The following is a 21,238-nucleotide window of genomic DNA, read 5'->3' on the forward strand; positions in this document are numbered from 1 at the left end:
TCACGGTATGCTCCGCGGGCACCTTCCCCGTCTCAGTGAGGACAGGCCCATCTGTTTGCTCAGGGCAGAAACCCTGGCGTCCTGTCTGACCTTCTGTCTCTCTCATGCCCACACTGTGTCCCCCAGAACATTCTCTGGGCTCAGCTTTTATAATTAAGCCAGAATCTGACTGGTCTGTCTTCTCTACATGGCCTCCCTGCTCTGAGCACCATCACCTCCTGCTTGGTGGCCTTTGCCTCTGACTTTTACTGTCTTATAGTCAAGTGCTATTTAAAGATGTCAGATCATGTCACTTTCCTGTTTAAACATCTTCAGGGGCTAATGACACCACTCAGTTTAAGACTTTGGATATAGCTGCAATAATCAAGAAAGTGTGGTGCTGGCCCAAGAGAATGTACATAGATCCGTGGAGCAGAGGAGAGAAATCAGAAATCAGTTCCGTTTAGCTCAGTCGTTCAGTCGTGTCCAACTCTTTGCGACCCCATGAACTGCAGCACACCAGGCCTCCCTGTCCATCACCAGCTCCCAGAGTTTACTCAAGCTCATGTCCATTGAGTCAGTGATGCCATCCAACCATCTCATCCTCTGTCGTCCCCTTCTCCTCCTGCCCTCAATCCCTCCCAGCATTAGGAGCTTTTCAAATGAGAAAGCTCTTTGCATCAGGTGGCCAAAGTATTGGAGTTTCAGCTTCAACATCGGTCCTTCCAGTGAACACCCAGGACTGATCTCCTTTAGGATGGACTGGTTGGATCTCCTTACAGTCCAAGGGACTCTCAAGAGTCTTCTTCAACACCACAGTTCAAAAGCATCAATTTTTCGGCGCTCAGCTTTCTTCACAGTCCAAGTCTCACATCCATATATGACCACTGGAAAAACCATAGCCTTGACTAGACGGATCTTTGTTGGCAAACTAATGTCTCAGCTTTTTAATATGCTGTCTAGGTTGGTCATAACTTTCCTTCCAAGGAGTAAGCGTCTTTTAATTTCATGGCTGCAGTCACCATCCACAGTGATGTTGGAGCCAAGAAAAATAAAGTCTGACACTGTTTCCCCATCTATTTGCCATGAAGTGATGGGACCAGATGCCATGATCTTAGTTTGCTGAATGTTGAGCTTTAAGCCAACTTTTTCACTCTCCTCTTTCACTTTCATCAAGAGACTCTTTAGTTCTTCTTCACTTTCTGCCATAAGGGTGATATCATCTGCATATCTGAGGTTATTGATATTTCTCCCAGCAATCTTGATTCCAGCTTGTGCTTCCTCCAGCCCAGCGTTTCTCATGATATACTCTGCATATAAGTTAAATATCAGAAATAGATGCACACAAATGCTTCTGACTTTTGACAGAAATGCAAAAGCAATCTGATGCAGGAAGGACAGCCTTTTTAACAAATGGTGCTGGAACAATTGGACATCAGTAGTCAAGAATATAAATCTTGACCCAAACATCACACTTTTTACAAAAATTAATCCCAGGTAGATCATTGATGTAAATATAAAATTTTTAAAACTTTCAAGAGACTTAAGATTAGGCAAAGAGTTCTTAGACATAACAGGGAAAGCATGATCCATAAAAGAAAAAGTGGTTAAATTGGACTTCATAAAAATGAAAAAAAAATCTGTTCTTTAAAAGACACTGTTAAGAGAATGACATGACAGAGTCATGAACCAGTAGAAATCTTTTTCTAATCTCATATCTGACAGAAGACATATTTAGAGTATATAAAGAATTTTCTAACCTCAACAATAAGGAAACAAATAATGCAAATAGAAGAACGGGGGAAAAGACTTGAACAGACTTTTCCTCCAAGAAGATATATGAATAGCAAATGTGAATGTGAAAAGATATCCAACATCACTGGCTGTTAGGGAAATGCAAATTAAAACCACAGCTACTACAACATAACTGTTAGATTGGCTACAGTAAAAAAAAAACAAAAACTCCAGGTAACCCAGATGCTGGTGAGGACATGGAAATCCTGAACTGGTCATGCATTGCTGGTGAGATACAGTGGTACAGACACATTGAAATCAGTGTACACATTTTAAAATCTATGCTAAACGTAGACTTACTGTGAGACCCAGCAGTAGCCCTCCTTGACATTAGTCCTAGAGAAAGGAAAACTTATGTCCTCGTAAAAGCCTATATGCAGATCCCAGCAACTAGAACAATGCTGGCACAGAAAGAGGACTTGACACTGATTAATTGAACGAATAATTAAAAGTCGGTAAGTATAAACAATGTCAGACAATAGATGTCTGACAATGTCATACAACAGAATGGCTGTTGGGCTGGCAGCTTTACTTGTCAAGCCCCAAACTGCAAACAGCTCACATGTTCCTCACTGGGTTCCTGATTAGACTGGTAGATTGTGGAGGGAGTATCCCAAACCGGAAACAGCTCACATGTTCCTCACTGGGTCCCTGATTAGACTGGTAGATTGTGGAGGGAGTATCGCAAACTGGAAACAGCTCACGTGTTCCTCGGTGGGTTCCTGGTTAGACTGGTTGACGCGTGGAGGGAATACCACTCAGCAATAAAAAGGGAACAAAGCAGCCAGTGGCTCAGTGCTATAGAATCTACCTGCTGCTGCAGGAGATGTAAGAGATGCGGGTTCGATCCCTGGGTTGGGATGATCCCCTGGAGAAGGAAATGGCAACCCACTCCAGGATTCTTGCCTGGGAAATCCCATGCACAGAGGAGCCTGGCCAGCTATACTCCATGGAGTCGCGAAGAGTCAGACACGACTGAGTGAATAAACCACCACCACCAAGGCATCTCCAAGGAACTGCATCACTTGCCACCCAGTTGCACCTGGTTCTGTCTCTGGTATCTCAGCCTCTCTGGCTGCTGGCACATCCTACATCACACACGTTGATGCCCTTGCTCTTCTGCGAACTTGTCAGGACTCCTCCCCCTGTATGGAAAGTTATCCCCCAGATCCCAGCAGGCTTCCTCCTTCACCTGTTCCACAAGGCCTCTCCTGACCCCCGTTTCCCACCGGCCATCTCCCCAGGCCCCTGCATTCCTGACCCCACCACCCTGCTCTGATTCCTCTTTTTCCCTATCACCTTCTAACATACTGTATAATTTATCTATCATGTTTGTGGTTTATCTTCCTGTCTCCACTGGAATGTATACTCCGTGAGTGCAGGAGTTTCTTTCTGCTTTATTCCCTGGTTATTTTATTCCCTAGCAACTGGAATAATGCTGGCACATAGAGAAGGCTCAATAAATATTTATTGAATGAATAAGTACAAGTTTATAAGTGCAAAATATTAGAAAATCAATGCAGAATGGCTGTTGTTCTACCTTGAGTAATTTCCTGACAGCTTGTTTCGTTTCTCTCTTACCTCTAGTTGCCTGTTGTAGCCATTTTTTTTTTTTTAATGCTAGCCGTAAAAGGAAAGACAGGCGTGACGATTGATGTTGAGGACACGGTTCCGCCCTCAGGCGCCCTCTCTGTCCCCCTTGGGTCTCAGCTGTCACCTGTCCCGTGCTCTCATCTTCTGGCCGTTCCAAGTCCAGGTGGATCCCAGAGGAGACAGAGGGCCAGCCCCTTCTAGAGCGTGACCCATCCTCCTCTGGGCTCTCAGCCTCGGCGGCTTTGCTTGTTCTTACGAGGATCGTCGAGTTGATTCAGGTCACGCAGTGTGTGGTGTGTGTTCCAGCTCCTCTCCAGGCCTCAGTGTCCCCTGCTCTTGTCCCTCAAAGGCAGACATGGCCCTGCCCCATCCTCTCCTCCAAGGTCATGACCTCTCCATCAGGGACTTAACGTTCCCTTCAGGGGCCAAAGGAGTTGCTGTGTCTCCAGTGAATTTGCTTGTTTTACCTACTGAGACATGTTTAGTGATGGTAGAATTAAAAATATCGATCCAGGCACACTGACTAAATGCCAAGTTATCTCTGATGCATGGTAAATTTGGAGCCACACGTTTACTGTCTCATCACTAAAAGTAATGATTTTGCTTTTCGTTTTTTTAAGGAGAGAAACTAATAGCATTATATTAGCAGCTCACAGCTGCATTGCTTATCTCCATCCTGGTGACCTTTAAGAATTATTTCACGCAGAAAGTGTTCTTTGTCCTTACGATATGTTGTTTCTGTGAACTCTTGTCATTGATTCTGTGGCTCAGTAGGATCAAGTCAGTTAATTATTCTGCAGAAATCTCTTGACAATGAAGGGCAGGATGGAAAGAAGGGGTCTTTTGGGGGTTTGTTGCTGGAGTTGAGTTTGCAGGGTCCAGGTGCTGTGTGAGATCTGTGCAAGGCTCTTTCTGGCAATATTGAATGGCGTGGTGAAGAAAGGGAACTAAGCTGATATTACTGGAACACCTGTTGCACACCAGGCATTCTGCTAGTTATGTCATTTAATCTCTGAAGTTTAAGTGGGAGAGGTATTTCATAATGGAGGCAAGGCAGGTCAGGAAGAACTGGTCCTTTCCTGGGTTGCTCTGCCAAGACGTGGCGGGGCTGGACCTTGAATGTGGCTTCCTCTGCGTCCAGCCCAGGCGTCCTTCCATAGCATGTACCGCCTGTCTGGGCTTGGGCAGCTGAAGACCAAACCACAGCCACAGTGCCGGGGCTTGTGGACAGACCGGAGGGTCTGACTTAACGTTTTGACGAGTGACTTGGGCAAGTGTTACCTATAAAGTGATTGGGAGGTGACGTGCTTGAGTTCCTTTCTCATTGCCTCCACCCCGCATCCAATAACAAAAACAAATGAGAAGGTGGTCACACAGCTGTCTTTATTCAGGCAGGATCCAGTTATTTACAGTACCTGCAGTTCCTCCAAGTGCCGTTGTGTCTCTGGGCCTTTGTGTTCTCCGTTTTCTTTGCATGGACCATCCCCTGAGAACCTTCCACTCCACAGTCCAGGCGGCCCCCAGGGGCCGGCTTCTTGCCTCAGCTCCAGAAGCGCACCGCCCTCCCGCCCTGTGTCCTGGCTCGGCACCGGCGCTGACGGTGTTGGCCCTCCCTGGGCTGCACATCGCTGCGGTGTGACTCCCTGAGGGTCGTGGCCGAGCACAGAGCCTGGCATGGCGCTTGGCAGATGTTTGAGTGAGCAGGCGCGTCTCATAAGCCAGCCAGGTGAATGCAAAGATGGGTTTGTATTACATTTCATCTCTCATCTTCAGAGTGAAATGAGGAGAATTACTCCTTGGAAGAAAAGCTATGACCAACCTAGACAGCATATTAAAAAGCAGAGACATTACTTTGCTAACAAAGTCTGTCTAGTCAAGGCTATGGCTTTTCCAGTAGTCATATATAGATGTGAGAGTTGGACCATAAAGAAAGCTGAGCGCCAAAGAACTGATGCTTTTGAACTGTGGTGTTGGAGAAGACTCTTGAAAGTCCCTTGGACTGCAAGGAGATCCAACCAGTCCATTTTAAAGGAGATCAGTCCTGGGTATTCATTGGAAGGACTGATGTTGAAGCTGAAACTCCAATACTTTGGCCACCTGATGCGAAGAGCTGACTCATTGGAAAAGCCCCTGAGGCTGGGAAAGATTGAAGGCAGGAGAAGGGGACGACAGAGGATGAGATGGTTGGATGGCATCACTGACTCAATGGACATGAGTTTGAGTAAACTCTGGGAGTTGGTGACTCACAGGGAGGCCTGGCATGCTGCAGTCCGTGGGTACGCAAAGAGTCGGACACGACTGAGCAACTGAACGGAACTGAATTCAGGTGATGCCTGTGAGCCTCTGGCCCAGGGCTTTGAGGGCCCAGTGAGAAGCTGCACGGAGGCCCGGGGCGGTATGGACCCGAGGGCCCGCTCCCTCCCCAGTCCGTGGGGAGCCGAGCCGCACAGAGGTCTGAGGGTCCCACCAGCTTCATGGCCTTCACCCTCTGCCTTCTCAGAAAAACAACGTCTAGAAATGATAGGGACCATTCAGCTATCTTGTTGTTGTTTTTCCTAAATCTTATGTAAATTGATTGCACTCCAAAGGATTGTTTTCATTTTTGGCTTAACTATTGAAGATAATCTCTCTAAATAGTTTTTTTTTTTGCCTAGTCATTGTTTATAGATGGTCTATTTGTGCCGCCTTTTCTGGCAGTGTTGAGTGTTTGAATTGAAAGGTCCTGTTTAAAACTCCAGAACTGGTGGACTTTGGATTCACATAAGATTACATTTACATGGAAAGGATTTTGCTGCTGTTGTGTTTGTTTGTGCTCAGTTAAGCACGTCCTCAAAGGGAATGCCTAAGACCCGACAGGTACTGCATTGCGGGTCTACATACCCTGTGGGGTTTCTTACTGGGAAAACCTCGCATCCAGATGGAGCCCTGAGATAGAAACAGGTCTGTCTTTGTAATCTTCCTTAGTTGGTGAGGCCGAGGAAGGTGGGTTCCCTGATGGCTCAGCGGGTAAAGAACCCCCCTGCCAATGCAGGAGACACAGGAGATGTGGGTTTGATGTCTGGGTAAGCAAGGAAGGAAATGGTTACCCACTGCAGTATTCTTGCCTGGAAAATCCCATGGAGAGGAGCCTGATGGGCTACAGTGGGCTACACAGCCTGTGGGCAAAGCACACACGACTGATCACACACTCGGGATAAGCCGTGGAGTTCCGCAGCTTTAAACGGGCCACGTGTCTTCTTGGTGAGATTCTTGGAAATTTGGTTGTGAATAAAGCTGGTCATGTAGTTTCTGTCAGTGTGGAGTTAACCCTGGTAGCCTTGCTATCTCTCCTAAGAGAAGCAGTCCCATGAACACTTGAGCTCCACCTGCACTGAGCACTTTTTTCAGATCAAAACAAATTCTTACCAGTGGAAGTATTTGGAAAGAGGTAGGGTGCATGGGATCATGGCTAGTCTGGCTTTGTAAGTGAAGAGTGACATGCTGGTTATCAGGTTTAAGTGTGTGGATTTTTCACAGCAGGTAACTCAGTGGTGTTTACCTGAAAACACTGGTGTGGCACTGTTAATTAAAGGTGAAGTGAGACTCTAAAGTAGCACAACATTGTAAATCAACTATATTTCAATTTTTTAAAAAATGAAGTGAGAATCTGAGCTTGTTTCTCTTAGCATTGTGCAAAGGACTATAAATAAGGCTTAATTCATCATGGATATTTGGAGCCCTGTGAAGAAAAGTTTACCAAATTCCTAGTATTTTCTTCCCTTTTGAGTTCATTCTTTAGAAATCAAGGCATGCCCCTTTTAGATCGTTGAGTACCATACAGACTCTGCCAGGGTCATTAATTCACATGACCAGGTAGTGGGGAAGGGTGACCTCTCCTTTCCGTTGGTCGTCTGTCATATTAGCATATTGAGGGTTCCTTGTCACCTGTCCTCCAACTGGAATGAGCTGTCCTTTCCTTGGTATTCATTTAACACTTTTCGTTTTCTGCCTTATTTGCATTCCTCTCATTTTTGTACATTTGGCAAACCATTGACTTTGTTACATCCTAAAATTCAAAAGTACAGTTACAACTATATTATTAGATAAAGTGTAACTGCAAAGCCTAAGAGACCACTTCTGACCTTTAGTGATTGTAATTGGAAGGCTAAAGTTGTAAAAGATTTATGTTAGATTAATACAAACCAAAGTTCTGTATGAGATTCCAGTTTTTATTGCACTATCCTCATACAGACAAGAACTTCCTACTCTCGCCCTGTAATGCCCAAGGTTGGTAAAATGGTCAAACAGGTCATACTTGATCCTGAAATCTGCCACAGAGAAGAAGAGTGGTTTGGTTTGTGGTCATCTTCAGCTTTTGTGGTGGCCTCTCCTTGAATGAGTCTGTTGACAAAAGCTTTTTCTTCCAAGACAGTTTGGCTTATGTTGAGCTCCTCCTCTATCCAATGACCCGTAGCTATGGGCCTTCCCACCTTGAAACCAGGCACTGCCATGACTGTGGGCTCCCCTCATGCCATCACTTGTTTATCATCACCATGCAGAGGAGCATGCTTCTTGACATTCAGAGCTCATCTTTACTGTCTCGCTCTCATACGCGCGCGCACACACATACACACACACACGATGAATAAGTGCTCATGTCTTTCACTGCAAATGAAATCCTTTTCAGTTTTCACCTAGGTTGTCCCTGTCTCTTGAAAAATATTTGCACTGTCTGCAGCTACACTTTCCGATGTGGTAGCTAGTAGACAAAAAGTGGCTACTTAAGTTTGCATTTAGGCACTCAGTTGGCTCAGTCATGTCCGACTCTTTATGACCCCATGAACTGTAGCCCACCAGGCACCTCTGTCCATGGGGTTCTCCAGGCAAGAGTACTGGAGTGGATTGTCATGTCCCCCTCCAGGGGATCTTCCTAACCCAGGGATCGAACCCTGGTCTCCCGCATTGCAGGCAGATTGTTTACTGTCTGAGGCACCAGAGAAGCCCTGGTTGGTTTAGTCACTAAGTCGTGTCTGACTCTTGTGACCCCATGGGCTGTAGGCTGCCAGGCTCCTCTGTCCATGGGATTTTCCAGGCAAGAACACTGGAGGGGCTTGCCATTTCCTTCTCTAGGAGATCTTCCTGACCCAGGAATCAAACCCGGGCCTCCCACATTGTGGGCAGATTTTTTACCAACTGAGCTATGAGGGAAGTCTCAAGAGAAGCTCTACTTAAGTTTAAATGAATTAAATACAATTTATGTTGTTTTTCAGCTCTATTTCAAGTGTTCAGTAGCCACTTGTGAGTAGTGGCTACCGTATGGACAGTTTAGACATAGAGTATTCCATCACTGCAGAAAGTTCTAGGACAGCACACACCGGAGCACTCACTGAAGCAGCTTTTGTGAAGAGTTGCATTTTTGTTGGCTTGTTTCCATACAGCTATGACATTGGGTGGGATTGTTTACCTCATAATTCCAAGCCACTTCTGAATTCACATCTTACTGGAAACCAAATTTCTAATGTCTGGCAACAAAATCATGCTTTATTGTGTTGTTTAGTCTCTCAGTCATGTCTGATTCTTTGCCACCCCATGGACTGAAGCTTGCCAGGCTCCTCTGTCCATGGGATTCTCCAGGCAAGAATACTGGAGTGGGTAACAGTTCCCCTCTCCAGGCGATCTTCCCTACCCAGGGATCGAACCCAGGTCTCCTGTACTGCAGGCAGTTTCCTTACCACTGAGCCACCAGGGAAGCCCTGCTCCACTGTACTTCTTGATTTTTTTCTTCACCAAATGTGACCTTAAAAAGCCATCTGTCACACACACAAAAACGAAGCTTTTATCACAGTTGCAACAGAAGATGCTGCCTCAGAGGTCAGTTGAGCGTTAGCTTGCTGCTCTGTGGCGTGAATGAGGGGCAGCTGGGGACGCACTGGCCGCAGCGAAGGCCGGTCCACGGCCGCCTCTCAGGGACAGGGGCTAGACTCCTGCTCCAGCAGTGATGCTTGTTACTGCGTGCTGAGGCCCAGTCGGGGCTCTCGGGTCACTCAGGAATAGTCAAAACTCTGAGGCTTTATCAGTGAAGGCCAAGGTCTTTCCTGTGTTTTTTCCTTCAGCCTCAAATTCATTGTATGCTTTTTCAGAATCCAATCATGTCGATTTTTCGTGTACTTTTGGGTGTCCCACACAATGCTTTGCACTTAGTAGTAGGAAATATTTTGATTAAATGGATGAATCTATTGGCAGGGCAAGAACAGAGGCACAAATAAGAGAATAGACACAGCGGGGGAAGGAGGGTGGGCCACACTGAGAGGGTAGCGTGGAGACACACATTGCCACGTGTGAACTAGACAGCTAGCGGGAAGCTGCCGTGTAACAGGAGCTCAGCCCACTGCTCTGTGGTCATCTGGAGGGGTGGGGTGGGATGGGGCGTGGAACGGAGGTTCGGGAGGGAGGGGATGACGTTGTTATGGCAGAGACCAGCACAGCATTGGAAAGCAATTATCCTGCAAATAAAATTTTAAAAGTGAATTAAACAGTAACTGAATATGGAATTATATGTTTTCTGAATGGTGTGAACTGTTGTATAGTTCAGGGAAAGGAAAGGGGTGTGCATGAGAATAGCTGCAATGGGAGGGTTGTGGTCACTTAACCAGTTGTATGCACTAGTTCTAAGACCAGCGTGTAATCAGCTCTGCATGTTGCCTTCCTGCAAAATTACTTACAGATGTTTCTGTAAATATCTGTATTTTACAGATATTTCTTGTATCTGCCAGGTGTCAGGGACTGAACTAGGTATGGGCAATGGTGATGAATGAGGCAGACAAAAGCCTCCATCCTCCTGCATCCTGCAAGTGACTGATAAAATAGGACTTAAAATGCAGGGAGGGGCTGGGGGCCATCTGTGGGGACAGTGAGGGGTGGGGGTCATGGTGTGGGGGGGCAGGGAGGGGCTGGGGGTCACAGTGTGGACAGTGAGGGGTGGGGGTCATGGTGTGGGGGGGCAGGGAGGGGCTGGGGGCTACGGTGTTGGGGGGACAGGGAGGGGCTGGGAGCCCTCTGTTGGGGGGACAGGGAGGGGGTGGGGGCCACAGTGTGGGGACAGTGAGGGGTGGGGGTCATGGTGTGGGGGCAGGGAGGGGCTGGGGGTCACAGTGTGGACAGGGAGGGGTGGGGGCCACAGTGTTAGGGGGACAGGGAGGGGCTGGGGGCCACGGTGTGGGGACAGTGAGGGGTGGGGGTCATGGTGTGGGGGCAGGGAGGGGCTGGGGTCACAGTGGGGACAGGGAGGGCCTGGGAGCCCTCTGTTGGGGGGACAGGGCAGACTCTTTGGATGCGCAGCTCGGTGAAGGTCTGTGGAAGGCTGACGTGAGCAGAGATAAAGGAATCTCATCAAGGTCAGGGAGATGAGCATTCCACAGGAGGTGGCTTTGTTTCTGAGAGGGAGAGCCATCTTAGCAAGTCTGTGAGCCGGCCCTCAGGCCGTGTGGCTGGGACTCAGATGTGGCCCTTGGAGGGTGAGGGGAGACGTGCAGTGGCGGGGGGCATCCTCAGTTCATCACTAAGGTGTCTGCCTGCCTCTTCTACTTTACCTGTTGCCTCTCTTGCTTCCACTCTGGCCAGCTCCCCTGGACTTAGCTGACATCTGAGCATCCTCATGGCGTGAGGGCGTCAGGAGAGTGGCCTGAGGGGAGGATCGAGATGCAGCAGTGGGCCAGGCAGGGCACAGTTGTGGTCGTCTGTTCAGGGGGTGCTGCTGCTTTGATCTGCAGTGGTAGCGGGGGAAGTGGGGAGGGGAGGTTAGATTTTCAATATGTTTTGAAGGTAGCCCACCAAATTTGCTGATGATGGGGATGAAAAGGAAAGAAGAATGAAGTTTGATTTCTAGTTTTTGGCCGCAACCACCAAATACAAGGGCTTCCCAAGTGGCTCAATGATAAACAACCCTCCTGCCAATGCAGGAGACCTGGGTTTGATCCCTGAGTCAGGAAGATCCCCTGGAGGAGGAAATGGTAACCCACTCCAGTATTCTTGCCTGAGAAATCCCATGGACAGAGGAGCTTGGCGAGCTGCCATCCGTGGGGTCACAGAGAGTCAGACATGTCTGAGCAACTGATGCATGGTGGCAGCCATCGCTGAGAATAAAGACTGTTTACTGGGGGCAAAGGGCAGCGTTAAGCTTGGGTTATGTTATGTTCAGGGTGCTCCCTAGATGTTGCATGCGTGGGCAAGTAGGCTGTTGCAGGTGGGAGGAGTCTGGGCTCAGGAGCAGCCTGAAGAACTGCATGTAACTAGAGAACAGGTGATGTTCTGCGTGGGAGACCAGGGGAGCAGGTCCAGGTAGGATGGGAGAGTGCCAAGGACTGAGTGCTGGGGCTGAGACTCTGAGAAGGTCAGGAGTGGCCTGCGGGGTTGGAGGGAAACTGGGAGAGCCTCTTGTACTGGAAGCCATGTTAAGAAAGCATTTCAAGGAGCAGAGATCCACTGCCAGCGTCTCCAGAAGCATTGATGCTGTGAGTGGTAGGAGGCCGGTTGTGATTTCAGTGCCTGGTAGCCACCATTCTGTTTATCCCACAAGAATTCACCTTGTCTCTGTGAAAGTGTCCTTAGGAACGGGTAAAGGTTGTGATGATTGAAAGTGAAAGTGAAGTCGCTCAGTTATGTCCGACTCTTTGCCACCCTGTGGACTATAGCCCACCAGGCTCCTCTGTCCATGGGATTCTCCAGGCCAGAATACTGGAGTGGGTTGCCATTTCCTTCTCCAGGGGATCTTCCTGACCCAGGGATTGAACCCAGGTCTCCCGCATTGCAGGCAGACACTTCAACCTCTGAGCCACCAAAGAAGCCCAATGTGATGATTGACGTTTTCTGAATTATGGACTATGCCGGTCTTTCATCTTTTAAAGTCTATTTTATATTTATTTCCCGGAAAATAGTTCTTAAAGACAAAAAGGGTGCCAAAAACGAAAGCTGTTCTGGTTATTTTATTGGTATTGCCTGGTTTGTATCTGGAGATTCTCCTATGTTACCGGTGCACGGTGGTACCTGGTGACCTGATAATAAGTAGTGACTTCACGGAAGGAGATACGGAGTTACTGGCTTCCAGATGTGTGGACACAGTGAGTGCGGGGGTGAGGGCAGGTGCCTCAGGAAACGGTCCACCCCCTAAACCTGGTCTCCTTTGCTCACTGTGGTGTCTGGCATAGCTTGGTGTCTGGCACATGGAGACACTCAGTATGTGTGTGGAGTCAGTTAACTTTGTGTGCCTGTGCTCAGTCATGTCCAACTCCTTGTGACCCCATGGGCTGTAGACTGCCAGGCTCCTCTGTCCGTGGGATTTCCAAGGCAAGAGAACTGAAGTGGGCCATCATTTCCTTCTCCAGGGGATCGTCCCAACCCAGGGATTAAACCCATGTCACTTGCATTAGCAGGCAGATTCTTTACCACTGCACCACCTGAATTAATTTTTGTTTGTTCAGTTGTTAAGTCGTGTCCAGCTCTTTGCAACCCCATGGACTGCAGCATGCCAGGCTTCCCTGTCCTTCACTATCTCCCAGGGCTTGCTCAAACTCATGTCCATCGAGTTGGTGATGCCATCCAACCATCTCATCCTCTCTCGCCCCCTTCTCCTGCCTTCAGTCTTTCCCAGCATCAGGATCTTTTCCAGTGAGTCAGCTCTTCGTATCATAGGGCCAAAGGATTGGAGCTTCAGCTTCAACATCGGTCCTTCCAGTGAATATTCAGGGTTTATTTCCTTTAGGATCGAATGGTTTGATTTTCTTGCTGTCCAAGGGACTCTCAAGAGTCTTCTCCAGCACCACAGTTTGAAAACATCAGTTCTTCCCATATCCTTAACAGGACCCAAAGTTAAGGAACTCATGAGTGAAGCCACCTACACAGAGGAAACAGCAGTCTGTGAATTTGCATAATTTCTGGAAATAGTCATTTTGTGTCTCCCACATTGTTGCTTCTGTACCTCTCAGGCTGTGCCCAAGAACAAACAGACTGACGATTAACAAACCGCGTTTGTTGCTGTCACAACCTTGGAGTTGCCTGAGGGAACTTCAGGTTGGCTTTCAGACTGAGCTAGCCTGTCCCTCCAGGGCAGCTTCCCACATCTGATTGGATTCTAGTATCCTGTGTCCCAGTGGAAGACTTACAGAAGTGTGGAAATGCGTACAAGATGTAATGTTATTAGTCATTTAAAAAATCATATTAAGGAAAGATAGTCAATGACATTGCAAAGTATTTAATAAAAATGCTGAATAATATTTATTGGTTATATTAACACATACATTAACACGCTTATTTTTCAAAAATTATATGAGATAAGTACACTATTTTCCCAAGTTCACAGTGTAACGCTAGGCAGTACTGTCTCTGTATATATTATAGTCTCCTTTTTTTATCTAATGAGTCTGTATGCCTTAGGTAATGATCATGATTTTCTTTTAAAAATTATTCATACATATACGTATATGTCTGGAGGAGGGCATGGCAACCCACTCCAGTATTCTTGCCTGGAGAATCCCATGGTCAGAGGAGCCTGGCGGGCTACAGTCCATGGCGTTGCACAGAGTTGGACACGACTGAATGGGCTTAGCACGCGTGCATGCACATGTATATGTATAGCCAGTCTTCTCTGGATGGTGAGATTATGGGTGATTTAGGTGACTTTTATTTTCTTTCTTGTGCTTTCCAGTATTTCTGTACTGTAGATGGATAGCTTTTACAAGTAGTAGAGAAAAAATTAAGTAAATTTCTTTAGCCCTAGATATGTCTAACCGGTAGGAGGAGACATAGGTTTCAAAACACAGCGACTGCCCACCCTTGTCCAGTGTTTCTGCCTCTGTGCCCACCCCTGGTGGGAGAGACGAAGAACAGCCTATTGTCAGTCAGGTAGGGGAGAAGACTCTGTTCTCTAACTGGGCACTTGTGAGTGACTGGCTCAGGGCAGGGTGCATTTGATCTCAGAAGCTTTTTCCCCCTGCAGAAGTGTTTAGGATGACGTAAGCAAGCACCTCCTTGTCTTTGTCTGAGCACCCTCTTCCCCAGCCCGAGAGTCTCTGGACGTCTTCAGCTGTGTCGGCGCCCGGCCGCCCCGCCAGGCCCCGGTCCCTGCGTGGTGGCTGTCCTGGGCTGCACCAGGGGAAGCAGCCGGGCTGCTGAGATCTCAGAGGAGGCTCTCTCCGCCCTGCCCCCTGTGGAACTGGGCTCTTTCTTCTTTGCCCCTGTTGTTCCCTCTCAGTCACATGTCCCCCTGCCACCATCTGGAGTAGGTCTCTCCTACACGTGTTTGCATTGCTTTGTCTTCCTTCTGGAAAGTGAGTCTGTCCAGAGGCAGGGACTCATCTGCTTGCCTGGACGTTGCCATACTTTCCAGGCATACAGAGCACTTTTCAGAGATGAATTGTCTTGCATGTAGTAAGTCCACGATTAGACAAAAGAAGTCACAGGTGAAGGTATATGAATAAGTTAAAAATAGATTGGGTAAATATTGAGAGTCTGCCTGCAATACAGGAGACCTGGGTTCGATCCCTGGGTTGGGAAGATACCCAGGAGTAGGAAATGGCAACCCACGCCAATATTCTTGCCTGGAGAAAGCCATGGACAGAGGAGCCCAGCGGGCTACAGTTCATGGGGTCACAAAGAGTCAGACACAACTGAGCAACTAACACTTTCACTTTTGAAGATTGAGAAGAGTTTTATGGCAAAGCAAGGGGGACTTTCTCGAAGGATAAAAATGTGTGCATAATGCTTTGATTGCTATATGAATAACTGGGAAATGAACATCTTACTGTTGGAGAAAGTTTTTCTGTACTTTCAAGTAGGAAATTGAATACAAAGGAATTGTTTCATTTAGGAACAAGTTAACACTCTCACACTGTCACCTATGATGGCCAGAATAACCTTTTTGGTTAAGTAAACCAACCACTTCCTTTTAGCTCATTTGCCTGGAGAAAAATATTCATTTTTCTCTCTCTTCTTCAAACAGCATCCTGGTGGGGAGGAAGTCTTAAGGGAACAAGCTGGAGGTGATGCTACTGAAAACTTTGAGGATGTTGGGCACTCTACAGATGCTCGAGAATTGTCCAAAACATTTATCATTGGAGAGCTGCACCCAGTAAGTACCTTATGGGGGGGCCTTGTTTCTCTTTAAGGCTACGGCTTGACCTTTGGCTTGACCTTACTCAAACCTGTAGACTTGCATATTACAAAATGTAAAAAGGAATAAAACAAAAAAGCAATTCCTCCTGACTGTAGAACACCATTTCATCAAAAAATAAACTGACCAGAAATTTCTTTGCACTCCCTGGTTACATTTTTCATGAGCACTCAGAATCCTCTCATCCAGGGTCAGGTCCTGGGGACAGTGCACCCCAGGCTCTGAAGTCCTCTGAGCAGCAGATTTTAGAAGGTGGGGTGTTGACCCAGAGTAGTGTTATTTTTAATTTTTTTCTTTTTTGACCAAATTATCTTTCTTAAGAAGCTCGTTTCTTTTTTTTTTCTTTCTTTATATTTATTTAAAAAATTTTTTTAATAAACAAAAGTTTTTAAAATAATGAAAAATTAAAATTAAATTTTGAAAAATAAATATATAAAAAGAAACTCCTTTCTACTTTTGTTAGTTTGAGGATATTTTAATTCTAAAATGTGATTTAGACATTTTTTAAAAGATCAGCTGTTAAATGAATAAACCCTGCCTTCAGTAAAACCCACACGCAGTCCTCATCCTTCTGACTCTACCTGAGACCTTTGAGAACATCTCCCTTGGTGCTAGTCCATGGACTGACTTTGGGAAAACAGAGGCTTGTTTCAGCTCTTCTGTAAACCCAGGGGTGTAATAGGAGTTTAGGCCCTTGTGCAGCATTTTGAAATGTGCATGTGTGACTGCACTCAACTGTCAACCAGCATTGCCAGGAACTTTAGAGATGTGCAGACCTGGAGTGTGGAACAGGCAGGCGGGACCCCGCACCTCCGAGAGGGCGTGGACCTCCCCTCCGAGCCAGTGCCTGCCTGTCTCCTCCCCTGTCTCTGGACATGTTACCAGTGGCCCACCCGAAGGCCTGGAGGTGCTGCTGGAAGTGGGCCCCAACGAGGAAATAACAAAGCAAAGAGCCTCAACCCCAGTGAGCACGCCGAGAAACCCTATAAAAAACACCCCGTGAGAATGTGTGTTGTGTCTGGTTGTTGCTTCTTGTAATGGCCGTGGGTGAGGAAGGGTTGAAGCAGGCTCTCTGGGGAGGGCCTGGAGCTGTTTTAGAGCAGTTTCCATTGAGTGAGAAGGTGGGGTTTTGGGTGGGAGGAGATGGTACTTTGAGAAAGGCAGCTTCATTTCCCGGGAAAGTTTATTCACCCACATATTTTCATCTTTATCTTCATATTTTCCCGAAGTGATGTCGTTTGATGGTAATCGGAGAGGACTGCCCTTTAAATGTTCCCTCCTGTCCTTATTCTTTCCCTTCTTGCGGGGTTGGAGCAGGTGAGTTTCCAGGCTGTGGCTGTAGCATGTTTGACTCACCTGTGATCAGCCTTTGTTGTTGAGTCACTAAGTGATGTCCAACCCTTTGTGACCCTGTGGACTTGCAGCCCGCCAGGTTCTTCTGTCCATGGGATTTCCAGGCAGGAATACTGGAGCAGGCTGCAATTTCCTTCCCAAGGCGTCTTCCCGACCCAGGGATCAAATCTTCATCTCCTGCATTGGCAGGCAGGTTCTTTACCACTGAGCCAATCACCCTTTTAATGCACTTTATTTCAGATGGAGGTTTGAGTAGATTATGACCCTACAGTTGAGAGACTGCAGGAATTCACTGACTATACCACACATATTGCACACTCACACACGTGTATATGCACACATCTGAAAGGGAGTTTCAGAGGACAGAAAGGAAAAATCTAATTAGATCTCAGCTGCTCCCTGAATTACAAATCAGAATCTAATAAATGTATATACAGATCAGCATATAAATATGACTATCCCAAACGCTATTTTAAATTTTGGAACTCTAGATTACAATACGTCTCAGCATTTTAAATTGTTGCACTCGGATGGATCAAACTGGGTATTTAATAACGGGTAGAACCTAAAATGCTAATTATTGAATAGCAGTTTTTAAAATGTCAGTAAAAGTGAACACTTCAGAAATGGTAGTTTTGTAGATGTTTTTCCTTTCATAATAGGCTTTATTTTTTTATTGCAGGATGACAGATCAAAGATAACCAAGCCTGCGGTACGTGTGACCATCTGTGGTATCTCGGTGGCTACATTATCTTCGCTGTATTTCATACCTGTCAAACTGGAGGGCAAAGGTCATTTACTTACCTGAGACCAGCGCAGGTCTTTCTAGGTTAGATGAATATGTACCCTGTTGGCTCAGCAAAATTTTTTATATGTTTAGATCCATCAGTATATTTTATTAGGATAGCTTTATATTCTTCTCGTAAGATTGTCAATACTTAAAATAACATTTCCATCATCATTATCAGCAGATACCTTTTGAAGGGCTACTTCTGTTTTTTATTTACATGAGTAGCCTTGTGCTTCTGAACTGAACATTTGACATAAGTCTTTTTTTCGGAGAACTTAAAATCTCAGGAGAGCCTTCATACTTAAACCTTTAAGGTGTCTGTCAATGTCTTCTTCATCTCCACATCTCTGGGACATAGTAGGTGTTCAATAAATATTTACTGGTTGAATTTAATGCTAATTAAAAAACATTTTGATGCATTTTTCCTTAGGAAAAGAAAATAATTCCAGTAATGTTCATTTTATGCCCTGGTTCACCCGCCCTTCTCTCTGAACTGATCAGCTCATTTGTATGACCTAGTACCTTCTTTGAGGCTCCCTTTTGGATTGCTGAAATTCTGGGGGGCTTGAAGTCTTTTGCTTTTTCTTCAAGGGAAGAAGTGTAGTTTCTCCTGTTAGGTGTTCAGTATGTTATCTTGGCACATGTTGTTCAGCTATAGTAAAATGAGGATTTGATAAGGCTCATCACCTGAACTTAGAACTGACATAGATCCAACTGTGTCCTGAACCGTGATTCCTGCCAGCAGAAAGCACCAGTCAGAGCTAAGGTCTCCTACATAATCGCTTTACTCCCGAGAGACACACTCTTTCCTCCTGTAGAACATACATGGCTTTGCTTACTGCAGAGCAGAACTGGGGGAATGCGGGGCTGGAACTTGCTGGTTTTCAAGGCCAGAAGCAAACACATGGACACTTTTCTAGATTTATCTTTCTTGTGCTTCTAGCTTACCAGAAGAAGAGAGTTCCTTGTTGTGTCTGTATAACTATCCATCTGTTTCCAGGCTGATAAACGTACACTGTGGTCTGAATTTTTGAAATGTTGCCTGCTTAAACTGTTTGAATTGTGAAACAAGATGCACCAAAGAGTATTAGCTTGAACCTGCCAAAGGGAAACAGATTGAGTTGCCACGTTAAGGTATTTGTATTAATAAATACAGAGACAGTGCAGTTTTAAGTGAGCAAATCCAGATCTATCAATTTGACATGGAGGATATCAGTAATGGCAGTACCTACTGATAGGTTTCTGTGGTTGCTATCTTAGAAGCTTTGCTACATAAGTGAGCTGATTTGATTCTCAAGGTATCATAGGGGAGCTCCTGGACCTAGCAGAGAAAGTGTAAAGAATGAAAGTCAACCTTGTTCCAAGCTTTGACTTTGTCAAGGTCACACACAGCAGAACCGCTCCTGTGGTTTAACCACCCATTTAAGGAGTAGTGCTTGCGAGTCTCTCAGGCCTCTGTAAGCTCTGACCTTTGCATAAGAGCATCGCTCCATCAGCAGTATTTTTAGGGAAGCCTTCCAGTGAAGGAATGGGCTTAGTCAGATGAACTTATAAATGATTTGCATGGGCTTTGCATGAGAGCTTATCACGTGTTGATTTCATTGCTCACCTTTTCCTACCTGAAGCTGAGACCCTCAAGTTCACTGTGTGAACAGGAGGCACAGCCTGTAATAAAGACTGAAGTCTTTTCCCTGTCTTCCTTGATAGATTTGTCAGTTGCATACCAAAACCCAACTGGGGCCCAGTGCTGAGTGGTAATTCAAACTTGTCTTAACGCTGAAGCATCCCTGGGTTATTATCTAACAGATAATAAGCAATCAAAAAATGCGTATTGTCTTTTACAGTGCACCTCTTTAGAGGATCTTTGTTGTTGCTGGTGGTGACCACACCCTAGTAGTGCATTCCACTCACGATACCAACGAAGGTGGAGGAAGGCAGGCCAGCGAGTTTCCATGCAGAGTTGTTAGCACGTTTGGTGCAATGCATGTGCTGGGTGTGACAAAATAACCTCTGTTCACTGTTTCAGGCTTAGCTTTCTAGTGTGCCGATAACACTTCACCTTAAATGGACTGTTGCATTTGTTTCGGAACTGATTATGTCTTTAAATGTCTCTAATAGCTAAATAATATTTTCACACTGTCCAGTTACCTCTTGTAATCCTTGTTCATTTTATTTGCCTATACAAAATGTGAAAACTAATCGTGCAGAAGTTATGAATACTTTTGTAGTCTCTGAGATTTAATGTTGCTTCAAAAGGTAATGACTGTGAAGTTTTCTTTTTGAATGACTGTGTTTTTCCCTCCTCCTGTGTCAGGAATCTTAAAGGCCATGTCTCCAGGTTGGTGGGTGTCATAACTGCTTTGCCTGATTTTCCCCTGGAAGCTTTCAGTCTTTTTACGGGAATGTCTTTAACGCGCTTTGCTGTGTGTAGCATTGCCTTGCTGCAGATCATTGAGCATTTGCCAATGCTTTTTTACTTTGTGCTTTGGGAAACTACAGCTGCATTATTTCCGTCTACCTTCCTACTAATGCTTTTGCTGGTGTGGAGCTTCGAGAGTGCTTCTTAACAACTTTTCAATCCCGAAAAAGCTTACATCCTACTTGGTCTTGGTTACCCCATTGTTTGGGGCAGACTGTCTTCCCAGAGCCATCTGCAGTTCATTTTCATGGTACTGATAAGAAGGACCTCTCTCAGAAGGTGTTGGAAGGTAAACCAGGAGATAGCCGTGAAAGCCCCTGGCATTTGAGGATTTCTTGGTGGGTGACGGTGTGATGTCAGCCAGTGAGGCCGCCAGTTTTTGTTTTTAAAAAAAAACCCTACCAGAGTTAAAGAAGACCAGGAAAGGTGGTCCAGACTGTTACAATTTATGCCACTTCTTTTTTTTGTTTTTTTTTGGTTGACACATTTTTTTAATATAATCTGGGTACACTTTTACTTCTATGAGATTTGATGAAATAACTGATGTTTTATTGAACATTTCATTCCTGCTTTTGAAGAATGAAACTGGTCTCCTTAAAGATGATGATACATTTTTTGTATTTATAAATGATACCTGTGTTCAGTTTCTACATTAAGCATTTATGTCTGTCATAAATTTATTATTTATGCATTAAGCATAAATGTCTGTCATGTACAGAATTAGGTATCCTATTAATTTTTAACATTTTCTTGCAAATTTTCAGGTTATGTTCGTAAGTAATTTAAATAGAGACCCTTCTTAAAAATTTTTTCTTCTGAAAAAATGGTGAGTTTGGGTATATAAGTGAAGCTTATGATGTCATTTTTCCTTCAGACTTTTTTTTTTTTTGAAGAATGCATTGAATAAGAAGAATGAATTGAATAAACTGTTGTGGTCTTGTTTTAAAGCAGATTGAATTGAATGAAGAGTCAGTGCATTTGTCAATTGAAATGAACAGTCAGTTGAAATAAAGCAGTCAATTGAATGAACGTTCAGATGTTCCCTTTAACTTACCTTTTTTTGTGTTTCAGGAAAGTATTATTACTACCGTTGATTCTAATTCCAGGTATGTGGTAGTTTTCTTTAAAAGTATGACTGATCACAAGGCTCCTAGAATCAGAGTTGGAC

General features: G+C 45.5%; 1 protein-coding gene across 1 annotated transcript in view; it reads left to right on the plus strand.

The window, feature by feature from the left end:
* Window positions 1-21,238, plus strand: part of LOC122684806 (cytochrome b5) — a 34,132-nt gene that overhangs the window by 9,467 nt on the left and 3,427 nt on the right. The window contains exons 2-4 of the mRNA XM_043889213.1: window positions 15,338-15,466; window positions 17,544-17,573; window positions 21,142-21,176. Of these exons, the coding sequence (XP_043745148.1) occupies window positions 15,338-15,466; window positions 17,544-17,573; window positions 21,142-21,176 (194 nt within the window). The remainder of the gene's footprint in view (window positions 1-15,337; window positions 15,467-17,543; window positions 17,574-21,141; window positions 21,177-21,238) is intronic.

Source organism: Cervus elaphus, chromosome 27 (genome assembly GCF_910594005.1).
Source record: "Cervus elaphus chromosome 27, mCerEla1.1, whole genome shotgun sequence".
NCBI classification, from domain to species: Eukaryota; Metazoa; Chordata; class Mammalia; order Artiodactyla; family Cervidae; genus Cervus; species Cervus elaphus.